This window comes from Nesoenas mayeri (genome assembly GCF_963082525.1).
Source record: "Nesoenas mayeri genome assembly, chromosome: 1".
NCBI lineage: Eukaryota > Metazoa > Chordata > Aves > Columbiformes > Columbidae > Nesoenas > Nesoenas mayeri.
Window position 1 is genome coordinate 189,086,941 of NC_137541.1, and position 21,799 is coordinate 189,108,739.

General features: G+C 38.0%; 1 protein-coding gene across 1 annotated transcript in view; it reads left to right on the plus strand.

Moving 5' to 3' along the window:
* STARD13 (StAR related lipid transfer domain containing 13) overlaps positions 1-21,799 on the plus strand; it is a gene marked incomplete at both ends in the record, with an annotated part of 255,942 nt that overhangs the window by 23,160 nt on the left and 210,983 nt on the right. The window contains 2 exons of the mRNA XM_080346961.1: positions 8,477-8,623; positions 13,125-13,259. Of these exons, the coding sequence (XP_080203087.1) occupies positions 8,477-8,623; positions 13,125-13,259 (282 nt within the window). The remainder of the gene's footprint in view (positions 1-8,476; positions 8,624-13,124; positions 13,260-21,799) is intronic.

Below are 21,799 nucleotides of genomic sequence, written 5' to 3' on the forward strand. Positions count from 1 at the left end.
GTTTCAGATGGAGCAGTGAACCTGGCAGCATTTGTGTGCATGTCTAAGTGAAAATGTCATATCTGAAGAGCTACCCTTGTCGTGGTTTTGTTGGCTGTGATTTGAGAATTCATCCAGAAATGCACTAGATTTTTTATTCTTTGATCAAATTCAGAGGAATCTAGGGTGTAAGCAGAATTTGGCTGCTTGACTTGAAAGTCCTTTTCAGTTTGTTACTTAATGTCACTGTTGTGCAACTTGCATGGTATGGTACTCAAAACTGGGTGAGCATCCTGTGTGAAATACCGGGTTATTATTACCCAGTTCTTACACCCTTTCTTTAGGCATCAGGTGCTGACCACTATCTGAGGCTGGCTATGGGGCTAGCCAGGCATTAAGAAAGTAAGGGGTTTTTTTGTTTATTTCTGGGGTGCTTTCTGAATTTAGGGTCCCCTGAGTGTGTCAAAATCATACAGTTCATTCTAAGACCAAGGGCTAATGTTGACTGGGAGGCAGCACATAGGTGGGATTGGGTACTCTGAGTCACTTTGAACACAAAGCTTCCAGTAGTGGCTGCTGCTTTCTTTGTAAAAGAGGTGGTGTATCACTATTTCCCTTAATTTAGTGATTTGTCTTCCCCAGAAGACAAGGATTCAGCTTTCTCAGGCTGTTGTCTTTCAAACAGCTATGTTTTCTACCTTGCAGAAGGGTTTCTTATGGTAAGTTTTTCTGGGCATAGGTTCTCCTCTTGTAGCTTTGCCTGTGCAAAAAATAAAGATTCATTGGACACATAAGAGAAACTACATGTGATGGAAGCAACTCCAATGTGTAGCCTGGGGATGAAGTCCTGTTTGTAGAAGTAGTATACCAATACACTAGTCCTACCAAAGTGCTTACATATGTTACAGAGCATAGGTGTTGGCTAAGACTTACAAAACTCTTCTGATCTGTTCCTCTCAAGATAAGTGCTACAGCTGGTAAAGTAGGTTTTTATGCTTGTTTCCTCTTTGACAAGAAGGAGTGGGGAAACTTCCTGCAAAGTTACTTGTACCTGGTACTAAAGTGATATTATTTTTCTTTTCCCTGCTGATTTTCAAAATGATGGAAGAGCTGATGTAAAATGCCTTAGGCCAAAGAGGAAGCTGAGCCCAGCTTTTCTTCATCTTGGGTGGTTCTAACCATGATTTTTTATAAAGAAATAACACTTAAACAAAACAAAAAAACCCCAACCAAATAAAAAAAAAAAAAAACCACAAACACCAGATTAAACCAAATCCAATCTCAAAAAGTAGTCTATAGGTGTCACTGAACATAATGGGGAGAAGAATGTTTAAGTTACCTATTCCAATATATACGTTTTTGTGGATATAGTAGCATGAGAGCCCCTCAGCTTTTATGAAACCCAGTCTGAAACACCATTGCTTAGTTAACAAGCACTGCAGGAAGATGCCCTTCTGTAAGCAGGCAGAGGTTGGTGACATTTTCCAAGGTAGTCATGGTAAGAGTTACTGTATTTTGAAGTTAGTAATTTTTGGTGAAGAAGTTGTTATGTGGGTCTTAATACCTGTGTGTGTAAACTGTTTTGATATTCAGAGTCACCAGTTGTGATGTGCGGATACAACCACTGTTGCAGAGGGTGCCAAGCCAAATGCTAATGGATGGCATCAGGAATTTGACTGCTGCATACAGCAAATGTTTGGGATAGAAGAAGTGCAGTTCACTTCTTTCAACTCACAAGGTGGAGGGCATGGTAGCACAGATAAATGGTGAGCTGGCATCTGCTCTGAAGCAGATAAAGGTGGGATAACCCAAGAGGATAATTAATATGCTGAAAAAGGAGCAGATGTCAATTAAAGACAGCTTGTCTGGCCATTCAGGTGCCAGTTCTGGAGCATGTGTTGGCAGCACAGGCTTGTCAGCCTGTTTGTGAAATTTGGTGTTGCTTGACATCGTAATTTTTTAGAAGGTGTAGAATTGCTGTAGGCATTGTGAACTGGGAAAATAAAAAAGGGTGGGTTTTTTTAATCATTGGAACAAACCCAAATTACAATTTGATGTTAAAACCAACTACATGCCATTTTAGGTTGTCGTTTTTAATTTTTTAAATGAGAAGTCCAATATGAAACCAGTTGCTTTTACTAGAAACAAAATAACCGCACCCTGCAACAGAGTGTTTATATTAGGCTGGCTGGGACCATGGGCTACTGCACTTTAAAACTTCTGCAGTAATGTGCAAATGTTTTCCAAAGCATTTTGCCCCTCACCTTTTCTTCAACTAAATTCCTTTACGCTTACAATCTCTCACTCTTGTCTTGGGTGCCATGTTGATACAGTTTATGGCCTTCAGTACCAGAAAGTAGCTCAGGTTTCTTCATCTGGGAAATTTTTCCATAAACTAAGATTTGGAATACTCCATTGGTACCAGGGCTCCTGTCCAGCTGAGGTTAGTGCAATAGTCCTTAAGAGTTGATGCAGGAACTCTTGAGAGAGAGATGGGTTTACAATATTTTCATTTATACAATGGACATTATCAGTATGCAAAATCAATGCGTTGATTGCAAATTAGAGGCCAAATTTACCAGTTCATTGTCTGAGAAATTAAAAATTTATAAAAAGTAATTGAGTCTATTTCTGAGCTGGTATGAGTTTGCCTGTGTAAAGTCAAACACATGAAATGAGGTAAGGATTGTGTTACATTTTTTAGTTGTGGTACCACCTCTTTGGGTTTCCTTTATTCCTATGTTGTTTACCTTTTAATAATAAAAAAAAAAGTCTCTATCTTCATTGTTCTGTGTCTTGAAGTTAGCATTTCCACAATATTTTTCTGTGTTATACTGTACTCATCCCAAAGGACATAGCTAGTGGTTTACTAATAAGCAAGCACATAGGTTGTAGGAATGCATAGTTAAGCTTAGTGAAAAAAGCTGCTCAGTTACACGGTAGTGCTATGAGGGGAGATGACAAAAAGCCAGAAACAACTTTTAATGCCTTTAAATATCAATTTAATTTGCTCTAGAACACCAAACACTTATAAATGTGTAAACTACTTACATTTATACAGTCCTAAAATTATATTCGGCCCTGTGAAGGCAACTGCTAGGCTGATGTGGCTCCTGGTGAAAATGAGTTTGACACCCCTGCTCTAGAGCATCAAACACTTAGAAGGTTTCATCAGATTCATGCAGGTACAGCTGTGTCACTTCTTTGAAGAACAGTAGCTTGGGGCAGCACACCCTCAGGCAGGGAAGCACAAAGAAGAAAGTGATTGGACAGGCCGGAAAAATTGATCTCCATATACAGGTGTATTTAAGAAGTGTAAATATAAGTTTGGGGGAAAAGGGGTTCATCCTTGAAAAGTTATTTCCTTCTTGTTAGTGTTTGTGTACCTTTTCTTTAGGAAAACTGCTGAGATTCTAATAGCCCATCTTACGGTAACAGTTCTGTGTTTTGGGGAGCAGAAGGATCCGGACTGCTCTGAATTTTATGTGATGTCCTTGAAGAGCTTCCTCTTACCCAGCAGCCTAGTGGTTGTGTCTGCTGACTTGAGAGACTGAAGATACTTTCCTTGATATTTTGGATACCAATACAGTTCTTCAAAGTGGAAAGGTTGCTAACTGCAGACAAAAGTGCCACAAATTAGTTGTCTGTCTAAAAGCTCTGTAAATATTTTGAGCAACACTGCAGTGGGATATTAGGGAAAATTCCCTTTGAAATATTGTATCTATCTTTAATATAGAAGTCACCCATGAATATATTTGGAGAATAAAAGAGTCTTTTGTATTTTAAGTAGTTTTTTTCTTTTTTTAAGGATTCTGTATAAGGAACCAATCTGGCCTCCCCTCTCTGCCCCTGTAGCCAAAGCCACCAGTGGCTGAGAGACCTTTACACAGAGCAGCTTTTGAGAACAAAGGTGCCCCATCAGTGCAGTAAGAGCAAAATATGATATTTGGTCTCTGAAATACTTCCACAAAATCATTCTTAGCAGATATAGGCTGTACATCAGAGAGAATTTTATCTAAACCAATTTAATATTAGGGAGGAGGGATAAATAGCACTGGTATTTTTTTTTATTTGGAGGTTAATAATTTATCACTCGAAGTTGTACAATACATCAGTTATCAGAACAATTGGACCTATTGAGAGTTTCTGAAGTGAAAGCCACAAGTTATCAGATAAATTTGGAGTTGTGTAATTTTCTCATAACCCTTCACTTGGAAGCCTTTCTGCTTCCAGTATAGCATGAGGTCTGGCAGCGAGGTTAACCCTGACCTCTGAGTATTCTATATGGACTTGTTCATTTCTGCCACATTCTTTCAGTTTAAATTTAGATTTGCTGGCAGCTATTATGCCTATTGCAATAAGCTCCATGGGCAAAACATTGAAACAAATACGCCTTTTATCACAGATGTTTTTGCTGAATAAGATTAGTGAAGAACACTTGAAAGCTGAAAAACACGGTGCAGAAGCTTTTGGTCCAAAAGGCACAAATAGTTGAATGTCTGGAATGTATTTACTTCTCAGTCTAAGGAAAGAACAAGTAATTGTTTAGGTGATGGACCATAATCTTCTGCCCTGTTTTACCTCTGTAATTTGTTATTGGTAGTAACAAAATTTCAGCTATGTAGGTGAACACAGAATTTGGGTATGAATGTGTACATATAGCAAGTATGTGTAGCCTGCTGTTCTAAAACAAGCTGTGGTTGCTGTAGGAAGTAGCAACCTAGAAGTATATGTTTCACTGATTGATAAATGTGTCTTAGTAAATATTAAATAGTTGGGTTAGTTCTTAACATACAATAACTATCTGAAGCATAATATCTTAATTTGTAACTGCTTAAAGTTTAAGGAATTGCATACCACTTTATTTTATATTTAGCACAGAGGATAATACTTCTGGTTTATGATGTTTTTATTCTTTTTTGTCTAACATGAGTATATGGGACTTGAGAAATCCATATGGCAAAGGAATTCACTTTAAAAGGCCAATATGTCATTCTCTGCCTAATGTATGATATGATCATCATAGATAAGGTTTCTCTGCCTTGAAAGATTTGTTTGACGAGGAATTACCTGGTCTCACTTTCTAGTACTGCTCAGCAGTTTAGGATGGGATGAGACAAAAAGGCCTCAAGTTGCACCAGGGGAGGTTTAGATTGGCTATGAGGAAAGAATTCTTCACTGAAAGGGTTATCAAGCATTGGAACAGGCTGCTGAGGGAAGTGGTGGAGTCATCATCCCCAGAGCTGTTTAAAAGACATGTAGATGTGGTGCTTAGGGACATGGTTTAGTGGCGGACTCGGTAGTGTTAGGTTAATGGTTGGACTTGATGATCTTAAGAGTCTTTTCCAACCTCTATGGTTCTGTATTCTTAGGTAACATACAAAAAGCACTCCTGTAATGCACTTCTCTCTCTAAGCTGTTCAGGTTCTTCAAAGATGACAGCATTCCTATACATTGCTGAATAAATAAATGCAGCTCCACCAAAGAAAGGAGACCTTGAGAGTATATGGAAAGGAGCATTCTCCCTGTACACCTTTTTAGGGGAAAAACAATGAATAAAGCAGACCATGATTCTTAGGTAGTTCAGAGTGAGATTTCTTTTCCTCCTGAAGGGTGAGACACAAAAGCTTCCAAAGACACTGACCCTCCTGCCACTGCAGTTGCTATGGGCAGGATACATCAACACGGCTCTTCTGAGTGCTGATAGCGTCCAACCCAGTTACTAGGGCTGAACACTGGGGAGCTGTGTTCCTCCTGAATGGATTAGGCAGAATTCATTCACTAGTTAGAAGTCCTACTGTGCAGGCTTGTATATTTTTCAAAGTAAGTAGCATCATGTTTTTGCTGCCCAGCAAGAATTTCAGGCAACCTTTGAAATATGTAGCCAATCAGCATTTATTCCAAATGCTGCTTTTGTGCCAAATTTTCAATTAGTGAATGGCATTTGTTAACTAAGCCCATTTGGCTTTCTCTTGAAGGATAATGAAAACCCATCGTTTTCCCCATCCCCTTAACAGACACAATGGAGTCGTACTGAACTGAAAAAGACAGAACTGAATGGAGAAAGCTAGGAGAGTTATAGTTTGGGGAAACTCTTTCAGACTTGTGTTTTAAAGCAATGACTGTAGTTTTGAGTTTTGTTACAGTACAACAGTAATTTTATAAAATAAGAGGGTTTGACTCATATGGATATATTGTAGACTGTTGGTGAATGCTGGAAGTATTGTTCCAGTAAGTAAATATTTGTCAAGATAAAGGCAAAGTATGCTTCCTAATGCATGGAACTGTATTTTTTACTGTAACGCTGTATCCTATATTTGTATTCCTACATGTATTTGGAGTGTCTTCATCAAAAATATTTGCAAGCCTTTGTTAAAGTCTTCATGAATTTTAATCTTTGCATTTTCTATGGAAATTGCTAAAATAGAGACACTCTGCCGACTCCTTGAAATACTCTTTCCTGTCATGGAACAGAAAATGGACTTTTGCACTTGTGTAAATCTCTCCTACTTTTTATTTAACTCAAAAATCCTAACATTATTTGACCTTCAGTATTTGTCAACTGGCAAGTACAATTTTTGCATACTTCACTGAAATCAAACACGTTTTACTCATTTCTGTATGCAGTTGTTGCCTCAGAGTTGTTTACCATTGATTTGGTAAGAAAGCACTTTCTTACAGCTCCTTACAGTTTAACTGTGCTGAGAAATAAAACCTTCATTTACATTCTGACAGACTTTCTATGTCCATTGTTGCTGGAGTTTACATTAGTTTATGTGGGTTTTTTTATCTTGTTCCTGGGTTTTTTGAGCATTCTTTAGTATTGGAAAGATCAGCATGTAAGGAAGCGTAACTACAGGAAGATGTAGAGTCTACTTTGTTTAGAAATCAGTGTTGTAGACATTTATCACTATGCACATTTTCTGTGTAAGATCATCTCACTCAGAAAGGATTCAGCATGAGGAGCGTCTTGATAGTCACTTTCTGTGGAACATTTTGTAATTCCTATATTTTACATTAAAGTGTTTGGAAAGCAATGGGAAGTACTCAAAGAATCTGTTTTAATAGTTCTAATAGCTACAGAATTGAAATACAGCTTAGCACTTTAAACAGCATTTCAGGAAAAATACTTCGAGGTTATAAAAATATAGGAAATTCCGAATAAAGATTTGGAAAACTAAAGATTGGATATTTAATTTTCCGTGTTTCAAAACAATCCCTACAAAGATAATACTAGCCCCTCCAAAGGGAATGTGCTTCTATTGGAAATATGTGACCAAATGTCTGACAATCTAGAGCCTTATTCTTAGCTACTGTGATGAAGATGAACAATTCCATTAGTAATAATACATGTCAGTGTAATACTGGAGTGAGTCTCCTGGATTCTATTTGTAGAGCTTTTTCCCACAATAGTGAACAAATTACAATTATCTCTCTGTCCCGCTTGCAAAATCCTCATAAGGAAACAAACCATCATTAAAGACTTGTCAGGCAGGAATAATAACAATATTAATCTAGCTCCCCTAGGTATTGTGGAGTTGGTGTGACGCTCTTAGGATTTTGGTAGTACGACAATGTAGCGTTACTGTTTGTATGCTCAGTCTGTTAGAGTTGTTTGCTATGAAATTATTCTCTGTGCAAAGATTTGTATTGTTTGTGAAAGAAAGATGAAAGAACTGAAGTAGCTTCAGGACAGAGACTAATCTGGGGAGCTGTAGCTGTGTGTGATGGCAGGGAGGCCAGTGTGACTATTTTTCTTGGGGATCTTTAGAAGTTATTTGAGTGAGGAAAACAAGGCATAATGCAGCAGCATGCACAGGGACTGCCATGGAAAGATGCTTAAGGGGATGACTGGAAAGCACTTCAAGGAAACTAAGGAACAAGAAAAGTATTTGTGGCAGTTGCACTACAATGGATGGAAGTTTTCATTATACAGTGGAGCCATTCAGATAAAAAGGAAAGATGCATCCATGAAAACGGAAAGTGTTTGAGATCAATGAAATATTTTGGCCACACAGGAAGATTTTTCTCTTGGATGGGCAAAAGAAATCTGCAAGACTTGACGACGTCTGGAATTGTAATAAAGAATAGAATACATTGCACATGATGACCATCAATGTCCTGTGCCTTATTGACAGCAAGCAATCAGTGGAAAGATGCTAAAATAGAAATGGCTTAAGGAGGAGACAAGGTTATTTTGGTTTTAGTCTTGGTTGTGCTTAAGTTAAGCTGGCAGTGGTTCATCAAAGATGAAGTGTTAGAAAGCCATTCGGATATACAAAGGTGGAGTGTGATCATGTGAGCCTGAAAAGCAGCTAAGAATGTGTGTCATCAGGACTGGAGTGATAATTGAAGCTTTCTAAATGGAGAAAGTTACCCAAGGACAGGGAAAGAGCTGGTCAGCTTTTTTCTTGAGGACTGGCCAGAAAAATGAGAGTCTTGAAGTCACAAAAAGCTTCAATGTTTTAAGACTTGATGTATGTTTCATTTCTTTTAGACCCAACCAGAAAAACGATCTGAATGGTCAGACTCTCTGTCATGTCTTATGAAGAAGCTGGAACGGCTGAACTTAGATATTGAAGAAGCTCTGAGTGCTGGTTCTTCCCCCTCCGGTACTCCTTCTGCCAAAAGGCACAAGCAACTGGTAAGAATATGTGTGTTGTATTATATGTTTTCTAACGTTAAGCTATCAGATGCTCTTCAAGCCACAGTTTTCAAATCTGCATATGTTTCTGGATAGCCTGAGGAAATCAGGTTCAAGGATGAAATAAGTTACAGTTTTAACACAATAGTAAACAAAAACTCATGACCTGCTTAGACAACTAATGCCCAAATAAACAGAAATGTCAGAGGGTGAAACTTTTCTGTCAATATGGCTTGAAATCATTGAACACCTTTTTAGAGGGGAATTTGAATCTAGATGATTGCATTTGGTAGTTTTTCAGATAGAATATTTAAATTTATTTAAAGTTCCAGTGCTAGCTCATCTACATTTGTTATGTTTCTTTAAAAACAAAGAGTGGCAAAAGTGGCACTATGTATCTTCATTAAGAGTTCAATTAATATTTTTGTTTCTTTATTTTATCAGAACATTTGATTTAGAGAGGCATTCCTCTGTTAAGAATATTTTGTGATGGCAAGTGTCATGACTTGATGACACACAGTTTCCCAAGCTAATATTTTGAGGACAAATGGGATTAAGGAGCAGTGATATTATTTTAGTAATTTTTGCATAAGCAAGGGGGTTTTTTTATAGAAGCAGGTAACTGGAGAGTGAATAGTGTGAGAAGTAGCAATATTTGTTTTCTGCTTTAGGCTATGATTAAAGTCAGTGCTTAAGATAGAGTTGTTTGGATTTGCAGCTCTGAATGTTAGTACTGGCTTGAAATTCCTGAAAAGTGAGCTTGTTTGGATGCTTTTGCTGTCACTGCTGTTTCAATGCTGCTTAATTTTGTAAAAGTAAATTCTTTAAATAAATGTCTGTGTGGATCACTGTAAACGTCCCTCAAGGTGGGAAGGTCAGGATCTGGCATCTCGGTGTTGCGCTTTGCAGTATGTGTTTTCGTGCTCTGCAGAGAGAGTGTTAGTGACAGAGTGGCCATGACTGTCTCTCCTTTCTTGTTGTACATGTCAGCAAGTCAGAACCAAGTCTGTCCAACTGTGTTCATTTCATCATTAACTTGTCTATTAATGGACAGTGTTCTATGTTCTTGTAGGAGACTGCTCAATGTCTTCTGTTGAAATGTGGTGGCATTGTAGTCTGCTTTTCTGCCTGATAGTGAAATTCAAGCCATCAGAGTTCCGGCACTTCCCGCTGTGAGGCAGTCTGGTTTTACTTACCAGGGGTCCAAGCACTCATCATTTTATAGCTGTGCCTATCCTACTAAGGCAAAAGCTGTGGTTTGGTTAGGCATAATTCTTTTTGCATGATGACTTGAACATCACAGGACACTAGACTTCAAATCCATTGGTGGGGCCTTCAATGAGGGACATGTAGCATGTAGACAGCCAAAAAACAAATCCAGATAAACAGTGTTTTCAAGTGCCATTTGATACATAAGAACAACAACATCCGAAGTGGCTGCATAGAGAATGCCTACACCAGTGTCCCAGATGTTGCACTTCTCTTACTGAAGCGTGGTAGCAGAGGCTGGGACTTTGGGCACAGCTTTCTTCCTGGGACGTATTCCCTGACCAAAAGCCTGTGCTAGCGATATAGAGCTGGTCACGCTTAATATGCTGACAAAACATACTTCTAAGCCAGTATCACTGGTCTTGGCACATTTGTTTGCTTACCAATAGTTGCATCTGTTTGAATAAGTCCAAAAAGATTCCAAGGGTGTTTCTAACATTGATGCCAAAATCACCATTTTCCTCAATAAGGTATTTGAGCAGTTAGGCTCTGCTTTATCAGATCATGCCTTCTTTCCACTCTGAAGCAGGCAAACTTGCTTCATTTTAATTGTCTATGGACAGGCAAACATCACATGAATCAGCCACATTTTTATTGTGGCTTTATTTGGCAGAATGGAAGTGTCCTTTAAGCCTCTGAGAGCCAATTTCACTACAGGAGCTGGAGAGGTCACTTAACACAAAGATCCTCCTGATATAACCAACAAGATCAGAGCAAGAAAAGAGTCAGGGACAATCTGTTGTGGAGCTGCTGGTGGGACAGCCTTTGCTGTCTCCTGTAAAGGTGTTTGTAGCAAAGCCATTTCTGAACAGGAAATTGTCTGCTCTAATTTAAACATTTAAGAATAATTTGTCTCAATACAGGTTGACCTTAGACTTCCAGTATAGTCAAAGAAACAAAATACACCCTCCTAAATATCACCATGAATTTACTGTGAAGAAACAGATTTTGAAAATCTCAGGATGACAATTACAGCAGAAAAAATGAACAAACTCTTGTTTTCATACAAGTTGTATGAGTAATTTGTCTTCTATCAATTCATCCCATTTGGTCCATATTTCTTATTCTAGCTTGCAATTTGTTCCACACATATCAAATGTTTTATTCTTGTCACTCGCAATGAAACTCGAATAAGAAGAAAATCTGTCTTAGACATGTATTTACAAGTAACCACATAAATTTGGCTTCTATAAAATGATGAACCTCTTATGCATTATTTATCTATTTTTATCCCATTTTGATTATATAAACTGGGAACCGATGCAAGAAATTATGATTGAAAAGGATTTGGGGTGAAGTGCTCACAGATGCACGGCCAGCTTATAGACCCAAGGTCTCAGAAGTAGGTGACTACTGTATGAGTGACAGCATGTTTGGTGGAGCCACTACTCTGAAAATTGGTCTCTTAAGGGTGTGGGCAATTTTAACAGACAACATGGTATTTATTTCTTATGGCATATGCTGTGTTACAGAAATATATTTTGTAATTTAATTGCTGGATTGAGTGAGTCAGTTTTCTACTGAAGGATTTTTCATCTGTTCATGGAAGTAACTTCTTGATATTTTACTATTCTTTGAATTTTCCTGTTGTGAAGTCTTTAATAATACTTGATTGAACAAAAGTTTTGCAGGAAGAAGTCTAAATGTTTGCTAATGAAAGCAGACTGAGTGAACAAAAGTTATGGGATGTATTGGGTGAGAGTAGGTCTTGCAATATTTTGGTGGACAAATTTTAGGTGTTTTCTAAAACATGATCACTTTTAGATGCATACTAGGAGGTGATCTGTCTTTACAGCTGTGTAAACTGCAAGTTACTGCTGGCAAGCTTTTTATTGGGAAATATCACTGGGCAGTAGCACTGGTTGAATGACTCGGTATCTGATCCAGAAAATATATGAAAAATAATTATTTCTCATCACATTATTTTCTGAAACATTTTCTCACTGATGCTATAAATGCATGATTTAAGTACAAAAAGCTGGGCTATCTGAAGGTACTAACAGCAAAACTGATAGCTTTGAAAAATTGCAATTAATAGTACAGCTCTTCTAAAACCTCTACCTTTCCTATGAGAAAAAGTCTTTCTTAGCAATATAGAGTGAGGTAGTTTGTAAATGAGATAGCAGAGATGAAATGCTCTTGCTGTAAGCAGCAAGTTTTGCTGTTTAATGTATCCGCTTCATTGCCATTTGATATCTAGTACTCAGTTTCACTACAGAAAAAAAAGATCTCAAGAATGAGAATCACGTTTTCCAGTTTTAGTTCTTTATCATTCATGGATAGTGACACAGAAATCCTGTTTGATTATGGTTAACCTGTCTTATGGCAGCAATATGTCTTTCATTGAACAAAATTTTGTCTTTAACTTCCACATTCTCTTCATTCTTTTGCAGTAGTATATTATCTTCAAACTTTTTTGGGTCCCATACTGATTCTTTTGTCAACTTTGCAAAGCCTCCTCATTTTACAGCCCTAAAAATATACTGACTGGAAATTAGGCAATTACTGTTGAATACTAGCAGCAAATTTGTCCTCTCATGAATGGGAGCAGCCAGAAAATGGGCTGATTTTTGTTTGTCCCCAACAGTTGATGACTGCTCTGCAGTGCGCCCATGATCCTGGTTCCCAACCTTGTTGTCCTTCTGAGACCAACCAGGATACGTGGGGGAAGGTTGTGCAGTTGGGCTGTTCCCCGCGTTGCATCCAGTGTGGCCGGGTACGTGTGGGCCCAGAGTTGGGACACACATCTTTTAAAAAATGGTGTGGGAGTGGAACAGTCAAGTGAGATCTCCCCAGAGAAAAGCGGATTGGTAAAGTTTGGGGTCTGTAATTTGAGAATGAGAACTTGCTGGGTCTCTGTTTAAGTTAGAAAAGCACACATGAAGTGAAGGTGAAAGATTGTTTTAAATAATTGGAATAAAAGCATTTCTAAAGTAGAGGTAATTCAGTTCCTTGATATTTAGGCAAGTGTACTACTATTTATTAGTTCTCCAGTTGTGCGTATTAGCTGTTAAGGAAATGACTTCACATAATATCTGGATGTCTAACTCAGCAAAATGTAAGCATGATGTAGCAGGTAGTTTTAAGAAAAGAGATTGAAGACAAATATTTACCTTGCTTCAGAGAAAAGAAGCTTTAAAAAGATAAAATTCCAGTGTTTTTATCTTGCCGTTCACATTAAAAATATTTATGACTTACCTTTATTTACAGGGTTTTTAAAATTCTCTTACAGTGCCCTGTTCAAGTGGAGACAGGCTTTTATGGAGATCATCAAGGAAAAGCATCTTGGATAAATAGAAGAGCAGACTACCAGGATCTAGACTGTTTATCGTACCCAGTATCAACTGGAGCACGACCTAGAACTGATGTAAGTAACTACAACAGATTTACAACATTCTCTGACTCTGAGGTTCAGTAAGCTCAAAATTTGGTATTTATCATTAAAAATAGTCCTTGCATTTCTTTTCAAAGTAATTTGTTTTGCAAATATCGCACTGCATGGAGGAGTTAGGTTTGCAAAATAGGTAAAGATAAAACTTAAGTCAGTCTTGAGATAATGAGACCCCAGGGCTGTGGGATTCACCTAATCTGAATTTAGACAACACTGATGGAGACTTCTACATCTGAACTAGTCACTTGGGCCACCTTCATAGTCAATGGAAAGAAACAGTTACTTCTAAAGAGTAATTAACATGTGATGGATTCCAGGCCTCAGAACCACTAGTGCTTCTTGTTCTTCATTGCTTGTTTTAGAATTAGTCTCCTAGGTTTTTTAATTTGACTTTTGGTTATGCCCAGTTCAGGGTAGATTCCCCTCTGCATTCACTGTAAGCTAACGTGTCCATCTCTGGAGGTTTAGTTAGTCCTGGTTCTAATCAATAATAGCAATATTTATTTTGGTTTTGATTCTGTTGTTCTTTTGGTTTGGTTTGGTTTGGTTGTTTGTTTGGTTTGGTTTTATTTTTACAAGGTGATGCTACCGTCTGCGATTTAAGTCTGTTAAAATCTATCAGAGGGTTTTCTCAAAAGGCTTTCATTCACTTTCTCAATAGCTGAATGTTGTTGTATTTATGCATGTAAAAGTAAGGTATTTTAGAATCAGTGTCTTGTTTCCAAAATGCAGATGGTTTTGCCTCTCAGTTGTAAATTACTTGCATGCCAGCAGTGCCCATGTTAATCACGCAACATAGAAATGGTTGCACTGGTTGAATCAAAAGGTGCTTGCAGTCCAGTATCCTTTCACTGACAGTGGCCAATGCTGGATGTTCAGGAAGAATTTTAAGAACTGGATAAGCAGATAATATGCCATTACAGCTTCCTTTGAGGTATTTAACATGCAGACATGTTAAAGCCACACACCATATTGCAGTTTTGTAATTAATAGCCCCTAATGGTCTCTTTTGCCACTAGTTGTGTCTTTTGTATACATTTGTATTTGTTTGTTCTTTTGATATTCAGAGCATCTTGTAGCAAAGAGTTCCAAAGTTTAACTGTGAAGTATGTGGAAAAAACCCACTTAATTTCTTCTTGTTAATTTGCGACCAGATTATTGATTTGGCTGTAATTCTTGTACTGTGAAAAACTGAATCTTAGGGATCTTGTAAGAAGTAGTGAATACCTGAGAATGAAGTTTGGGGTTTTTTTTCCAGTGTATCTGATTGTATTTATTTGTATTTAATTTTATCTGCCTGTTTATCTTATGCTTATTCAGCACCATGAGGTCCTTTTGCAGCAATCAGCAGACAGTTTGTTTTTATTTACTTCTATAATTTAATATCATCAGAAAACTCTGGCCCTTTTTATTCCTCCATTTTCCAGGTCATTTATGAGTGTATTGAACATAAATCTGTGAGACTGTCAGGTAATATCCCTCCACCATAAAAGAAAGCAACCAATAATTGCTGACCATTTTTTTTGCTTTTAGTTAGCAATGAAAAGACATTTTTATTTATTGACATCTTTTTTTGTTTTTCCTCCTTGACAGCGTATTTTGAGGCTGATAGATAACTTCATCAGAAGCTTTTTGAAATGGAAGTGAATTGTGTAATATCAGCTAAATCACTCATATCTACATGATCAAAGAACCATGTCTAGATTACTGAAATGTGGCCGCCAAAAGCCACACTCAGGCTTCCCGGTTAGCCTGTGTTACTACCCATGTGTTTAGTCTGTTCTTAAGCACACTTTCTAAAAGTTTTCTGCTAAATGTATTGGTTCTACTAGCATCTTTTCCACAATCAGCTTCAGAAGCATTTTCAAATATTGGCATCACCTGTGACACCCTCCACTTCTGCGATCCCAAAGCAAATAGATTTTAGCAATAATTACACATCAGCAGCCTAACAGTTATCTTTCTCCTGATGAGGTTCTTATTTCAAGTTGTCTACACAATTTTGATTAAAGCAAAATCTGTTCTATTAAAGGTATCTTTAAAACTGTCATAGTGTTCATGTACCAAAGAATGATAGGCATGCCACGTAGGCATGCTGTATTTCATTAAATGAGCCTGCTCCTGTTCATTGGAATGGAAATTTAAAAGTGGGATGCGTTTGCTTACTAATAGAAAAAAAATACTGTATTTTACCCAGCTATTTCCATTCTTAGATTTGCTGTTTTCCATTTCTGCAAAAGTGCAAACATTTGTTCTGATTTGTTGCGTGTTCTAGTTGGAATAGATAGTAATATTCAGTAAAAAGTAAGATATTTGCCAACTTTATTTGTTTGGGGTTTTTTTACCTCAGCCAAGTGTTCAAGCATGTACAAGTATCTGCCTTCTCACTATGTAAATAGACCCTATGTAAATATTTTTGAAGTGATGTTGCAGTAATGCTACTGTTTGGCTAGAAGTGTGTAGGAGAGAAGACAGAGAAAGTAACTTTTTATAAAATTATTTCTGGAAGTCTACATTTCTCTTTTTGTTGAAATTCAGGAAATACTAGTACAATAAACAGCAGTTCCACAAATCTTCATCAGCACTGTCCATGTATTGTATCAAACATACGTACTCTGTAGTAACAGCACTGTAATGCAGAAAGTGTTACTGTTTCTTAGGGTACCATCTAGTCTAGAAACTTACTGGAGGCACAGAATTTCTTTAGAAATTAGTGGGCTGTTTTGTTTTTTTTTTTAATTAGCCAGTGCTTTAAATTAGAGACAAATGTCGAAACTGGGTGTTTGCAAATTTCATTCAGGAGAAGCAGATCATTTTACTTCCTTCAAAGTGTTGCTTTTGGTGTATGTGCTGTATTTCAGGCAAATAGAAATAATGCCATGTCTAGCTCCAGACTGCAGTCTGCATGGGTTGGTCATTTCTCTCCAATACGCAGATTTTTACTGATGATTCCTTAAGATACAGACTTTCCCATACTTTTTAAAAAGGGCATGCCCAAGTTACTTTAATTACAGTAAGGGTACGGATCCAAATGACAAAAGGCCTTATTACTTCTGTGTCACACCCAGGTTGCATCCACTTCACTCCCATGATCCAAGTGGTATAATACATAACTTGAGAGTAACACAGCAGTAAATCAGACCTGTTGTATTTTGATGAGCTAGTTTTTTCTTCTCTTCTGATTTTTTGATGAAAAGAGCTTATCTCTCTCTGTTCCCCAGGTGCTCATACACCCAGGCATGTAGAAAACCAAATATTCCATGACATTGTGATTAGCAAATGTAGCGGAGGAGACCAATGTGAGAAATAGCAAGGATGTTGTAATTCAGGAATGATATGCAGAGAAATATGCAGGACACAGTTGTTCAGTTCTCAGTACAAGGCAGTGATGTTAGCTGTGCACTTTCAGGGATACCAACTAGGCTGACAGCTTGAAAGGTGCAAGGAAGGTTTCTCTGGCAAACTTGTGTCACAGTAGGTATTCTGTTTATATGCCTTTGCAAGATGACTCACACTTGTTACAACATTTTGATAGAGTAATAGTGAAAATCATAGTTTTAGGGCACCTATGTGTCATGTCATGTCTCCCCTTCTTCCTTCCCCCCAAAAAGTTCCCTCACTTTGGGAAATATTGTTTGTGAGGTACTAAAGGAGATCTGTACCAAAGGTGCTGGAGAGATCAAGTGCCTGAGGGACAAACAGCAAAGTTTCACCTGACAAATGCCTGGCATTTGTAAGTCCATGTCTACATCATAGAGATTCCATTAATGCAGAGAAAAACATCACTTCTACAGCAAGACCCAGCTCACCTGGAGTTGTTGTCTGGTTGTAGGTCATCTGGTTGAAGTGCTTTGTGCTTCCAAAGTGCTGATGTTGGTTGGTTGAGTATTTGAAGAGGCTGGAGTGACCCACAGAGGCATCGGCACTTAGAGCTGGGGAGCTACATCCATCCCGTGGTGCACAAGTTGCCATCTTGCGTTTGATGGGCAGTGCCTGCCTGTCTGTGCACTAAGCAGAGGAAACTTTGAGACCCAGATGGTCTAACTTAGGAGTCTAACTCCAGATGGTGTGAAAATCCTCTGGCTCTTGCAGATGACACAAAATCATCTGCAGTGCACACTCTGTGAATCAGTTAAGGGAACGAAACATCATGTATTGGTAACAAGGTGGGTTTTTTCCTTTATCTATGGCAAGTCTACTTCCATGTTTTCTTTTTCAGTACAGTTGATGAACACAGTTTTGATTTCTCATGCTTTAGTTCCACAAATAGGTTGAGTACCTTAAACCAAGAGGGCTAAAATTAACCATTTTATCGGTTTTGGGCTTGTTTTAACATGACTTCTCAATCTTGTTCACTGCTCAGCCACAAGAATATGTAGGCTGGTGCAAGAGAGGGTCAGAGTGGCTGGAGATGAGGCAGGCTGAATTGCTTCTTTCAGCATCAGCGCCAGCTTCTGATAGCTTAAACCGTTTATAGAACTATAGTTTATCTGTGCTAAGCCACTTGATTCAGAAAATGGGAAGCAAAACACTGCTTTGTAACCCACATGACTGGGAAGTGTTTGATTCTTTTAAGAAGATATTATTCCTTTTTTTTTCTCTGAGAAATGCTGCTCAACGCTATAAACAGTATCTTAGAGTTTAGGTCAGAGGTTTCAGAGATGTCTGATATCTTCTGACATTGTTTAGAAATGTAAAACTAATAATACCATAATCTATGACTATAGTAGTCATTATCTCTCTGTAGGCAGTGAGATGCCTGCCTGACCCTCTGACATTGTTTGAGGCCAGAGAAATTGAAAAGTAAAAACAGCCAAAGGAAAATCAGAATAATCGTGTTTCTCATGCGCTACTTGTTCAGTATTGCCACCCCTGGACCAGCAGGGATCAGAGATTGTTCCATTAGTGAGCATGTGTAACAAGCCTTTTGTCAAATAGCTGCCAACATCCAGTGCAAAAGTGAAGTTATAATGTGACAACTCATAACAGTTTGTATTTCTACTCAGCACTCTTTTGGAATTTAAGGATCTTTAAGTATTTACAAACATTAGGCTGATGCTTTACTTCTCTGTGAAATACGCAAGAAGAGTCTTCATTTTACATCAAAGATTATAAGATAAGTGTATATAACCTGGCTCTAAAAGAAGTTTCACGCACTGTCACTTCTAGATGTGGTCATAAATTTATTGGTTCACGGTACAATTTACAGCAGCAGTTACATCTGTTATCTAATAGGGTGTGTTAGGTGGAGATTAAGCAGATCGTGCTTTGCTCTGACCTTGCACTCCATTGAAGCTGTTGATGGTAAAGCCCTGAGAAGACTTGTGCAACCTCTGGACAAAGATTTCTTATGTCAGAGAGCTCTCTGCCCATTCTGTTGTTGGGCCACTTTGAACAACCCACAGAGTGCAAGAAGAAGAAGTAAGAAGCCGGGACCTGAGTGACGGAGACATAGTGTTTGATGTTTTATTTTCTCAAAGAGATGGTTTGCTTGAAGACAGTTATTACACTTTGTTGGAAACAAAGATTTCTGTCAGTACTTCAAACTAAATGTGCTTGTAAAAGTAGCATAGCTCATGCAGATAAGAGATGCAGAAATCTTTGTAGAAATCAGGTCCTCTTGGGCTTTCTCAAAGTCCTATTGGTTGTTTGCAGCATGGCTGAAAACACAATCTATACACAATCTGTGCTACCAGACCATCCTTCCTCAGAAAGTGTACTAACTCAAATTGTTCGCATTCTTGCAAAAACAATTTTCAAAATGTATCCTTTAGTCACATGAATTGCTTTCCTGCCTATCCTTAATGTTGATATTAATGATGTCAGCAAATTAGCTCTCCACTATGGATGCAGGTAGCCTGAAACATCATCTTTGCAGAATTTTTCTTCTTGCTTTCAGTACTTAATAGGACCAGAGTCCTAGTGGGAGCGAGGCATGGTGAAACATTCCAGTAAAGTGACTCACTGTTTCCAGCTGTGCTCTCTAAACAGTGGAACTTCTCACCTCTGCACAGGATGGCCTTTCCATTCCTCCCTGCTCTGCCCACATGGTAAGAAGATCGCCCTTCTTGCCCAGAAGCACTCTAGACTTGCAGGCATTTCTGAGACCATCCAGTGCTCCTGAAAGACAGAATCTTCCCTGTTTAAGATTAACTAGTTTCTTGGTAGTAGAGGAATTCGTTGTCCTAGGAAAAGCCTGTACTAGCTCTAGCAAAAAGCAGGCTAACAGAGAGTAGAGGGTAAATGGTTTCCTCCCTTCCTCCCTTCCCACTTTTAACAGCGAGAGCTATATATTCTGGTATATATAACTAATACTCCAGACTTTCTCATCTGCTTTGTTTCCAGTGCAACTGACAGCACTGTGGCCAAAGTCTGCTCCCAACAAGGAGTGGTTGCAAGTGTAACGGCCCAGTGTAGCCCCTTCTCTTTTCCCTTTTGTCTTGATTCCCTCCTCCCATCAGTCAGCTCCTTCACACAAAGCTGCCTGTGAACCAGGCAACACTGTGCTTACACATTGTGCTGAAATCATGATGCCACAGCAAGTCTCAGAGAAGCAAGTCTCAGCGAAGGGGAAGCTCAGTATAAATTTTAGTTTTGCTCAATGTCAGTATTTTGTCCATGAATGGAAAAACTTTCAAAAACTTCCGAAAGGAAAAGTAGCAGATTAAAACTTCATCTAATACATTTTCTAAACTGTCCTGAATTCTAAATCTAAATTCTCAGTCTACCCATTTCTGTAGATCAGTGAAACCTTAATGGAAATAGGATCAGGCTTTGTGAATCAAGAAGGTGTAAATATACCAAACCACTAAACACTAAATAATCTGTCTGACTGAGCAAATCAAGGATCTGAGTAGTATTTGCAGGACTGATGCCAAAGACTGACTGTCTCAGGGGTTCTGTTCTGTTGGTGGCAGAAGGAGGCAGAAAGGTAGGGGAAGAGTATACAATTATTGTGTTTATCAGAACTGGCTAGTAACAAACTGTTGCATTACACATTCTTACTGATTTCGATGTCTGAAATTACCATAGAGAGGTCACAGGGCCAGCTGGTAGGCTGGTACCTTTTCATGTTAGAATTGGCATCTTGGGATGTGAATCCATTTTAACAATGCATAGAAATTTTAAACTGGAACATGGCATTGCACTATTTATGTATAAGAGTAAGAAATGCAGTCTTATGAAATGAATTTTTTTGAGGGACAACAGGCTTGTTACCTGCTAATTTTATTACAGCTTCTCCTTAGAATTTTGCTTTTGCATTTATCAGAGTAGAATTAAAAAGGGGTTGTTTTGTTTGGAGTTTATTTTCTTTCCTGTGTTTGAGCAGCCCCATCTTCCCTAATACAAGAACAGACCAGAGAAACAGGAGTCATCCCAAACATATATAGCCCGAAAAGTTTTTCCAAATGCACACTTACAGATCATCTTATTTATTCTGATGTACCACGTACCTTTTAAATTTTGCTCAAAGTACTTTGGTGAGGAGACTCCAACATCTCGCATCATAACTGCTCTGCATGCAGGTGGTTGGATTGCAAAGGGGTTGTTTTATTTCTTGGCAGTGGTAATCCTGAACTACAAATGGACTGAAAAGCCCCTGTCTTCTTGATTGATGATGCTCTTGAGATGTTAGTGTCAGTACCAAGGAAATGAAATCTTTTAGATCAGCCTGATTCATTTAGGAGCAAGTTCTGGTGTGTTTCAGAACTGACTGGAAAGTATTTCTTGAATAGCTTGTTTGGCAAATTTCACAGCATTTGTCAAATAAAATATTTAACATACTTTTTTTTTTTTTTTTCCTTAATTATTAGCTCAGTTTCATTTTTTTCTGACAAGAATGTTAAATGCAGCTGAAGGTGAGAATCCTAATGAGGCTATTAATATTACCTTCAAATGTTGCTAAATGTTGTTAAATCACTCCATCTAATCAAAATTCTTATTTAATTTAAAATTATTTGTATAGTATCCTTTTTACACAGTATTTTGCATCAGATTCATTATTACAGTTTAGTTTTCATAAGGATTATTTGGAGGCAAAGTACCTGTTTTTATAAAAAAAAAAGCTCATTGAGTTATCTGTGTGAGAAAGAGCTTCTTTATCCTTATTCATAAAACAGCTTTGAGAAATAATTTAACAATAATAAATTGTTCTTGGATGCATGTGGACAAGATAATTTATATGGGTTTTTTTTTTACATACAACAAAAAGTAAAATGGAAGTCTCCAATTCATTTTGGAGTAAAGTTCATTTGATGTAGTTCAAAAGGTGTATGAAGTCCAAATCTGTACTGGGAGGAGACTAGAACTGGTTATTTTTATTGTTCATCATTTCATGGCTACTTATGTAGTTCAAATTGACAACATCTGTGTATGGTGAGGCACTGGAACAGACTGCCCAGAGAAGCTGTGGATGCCCCATCCCTGACAGTGTTCAAGGCCAGGTTGGATGGGGCTTTGAGCCACCTGGTCTGGTGGAAGGTGTTCCTGCCCATGGCAAGGGGGTTATAATTAGA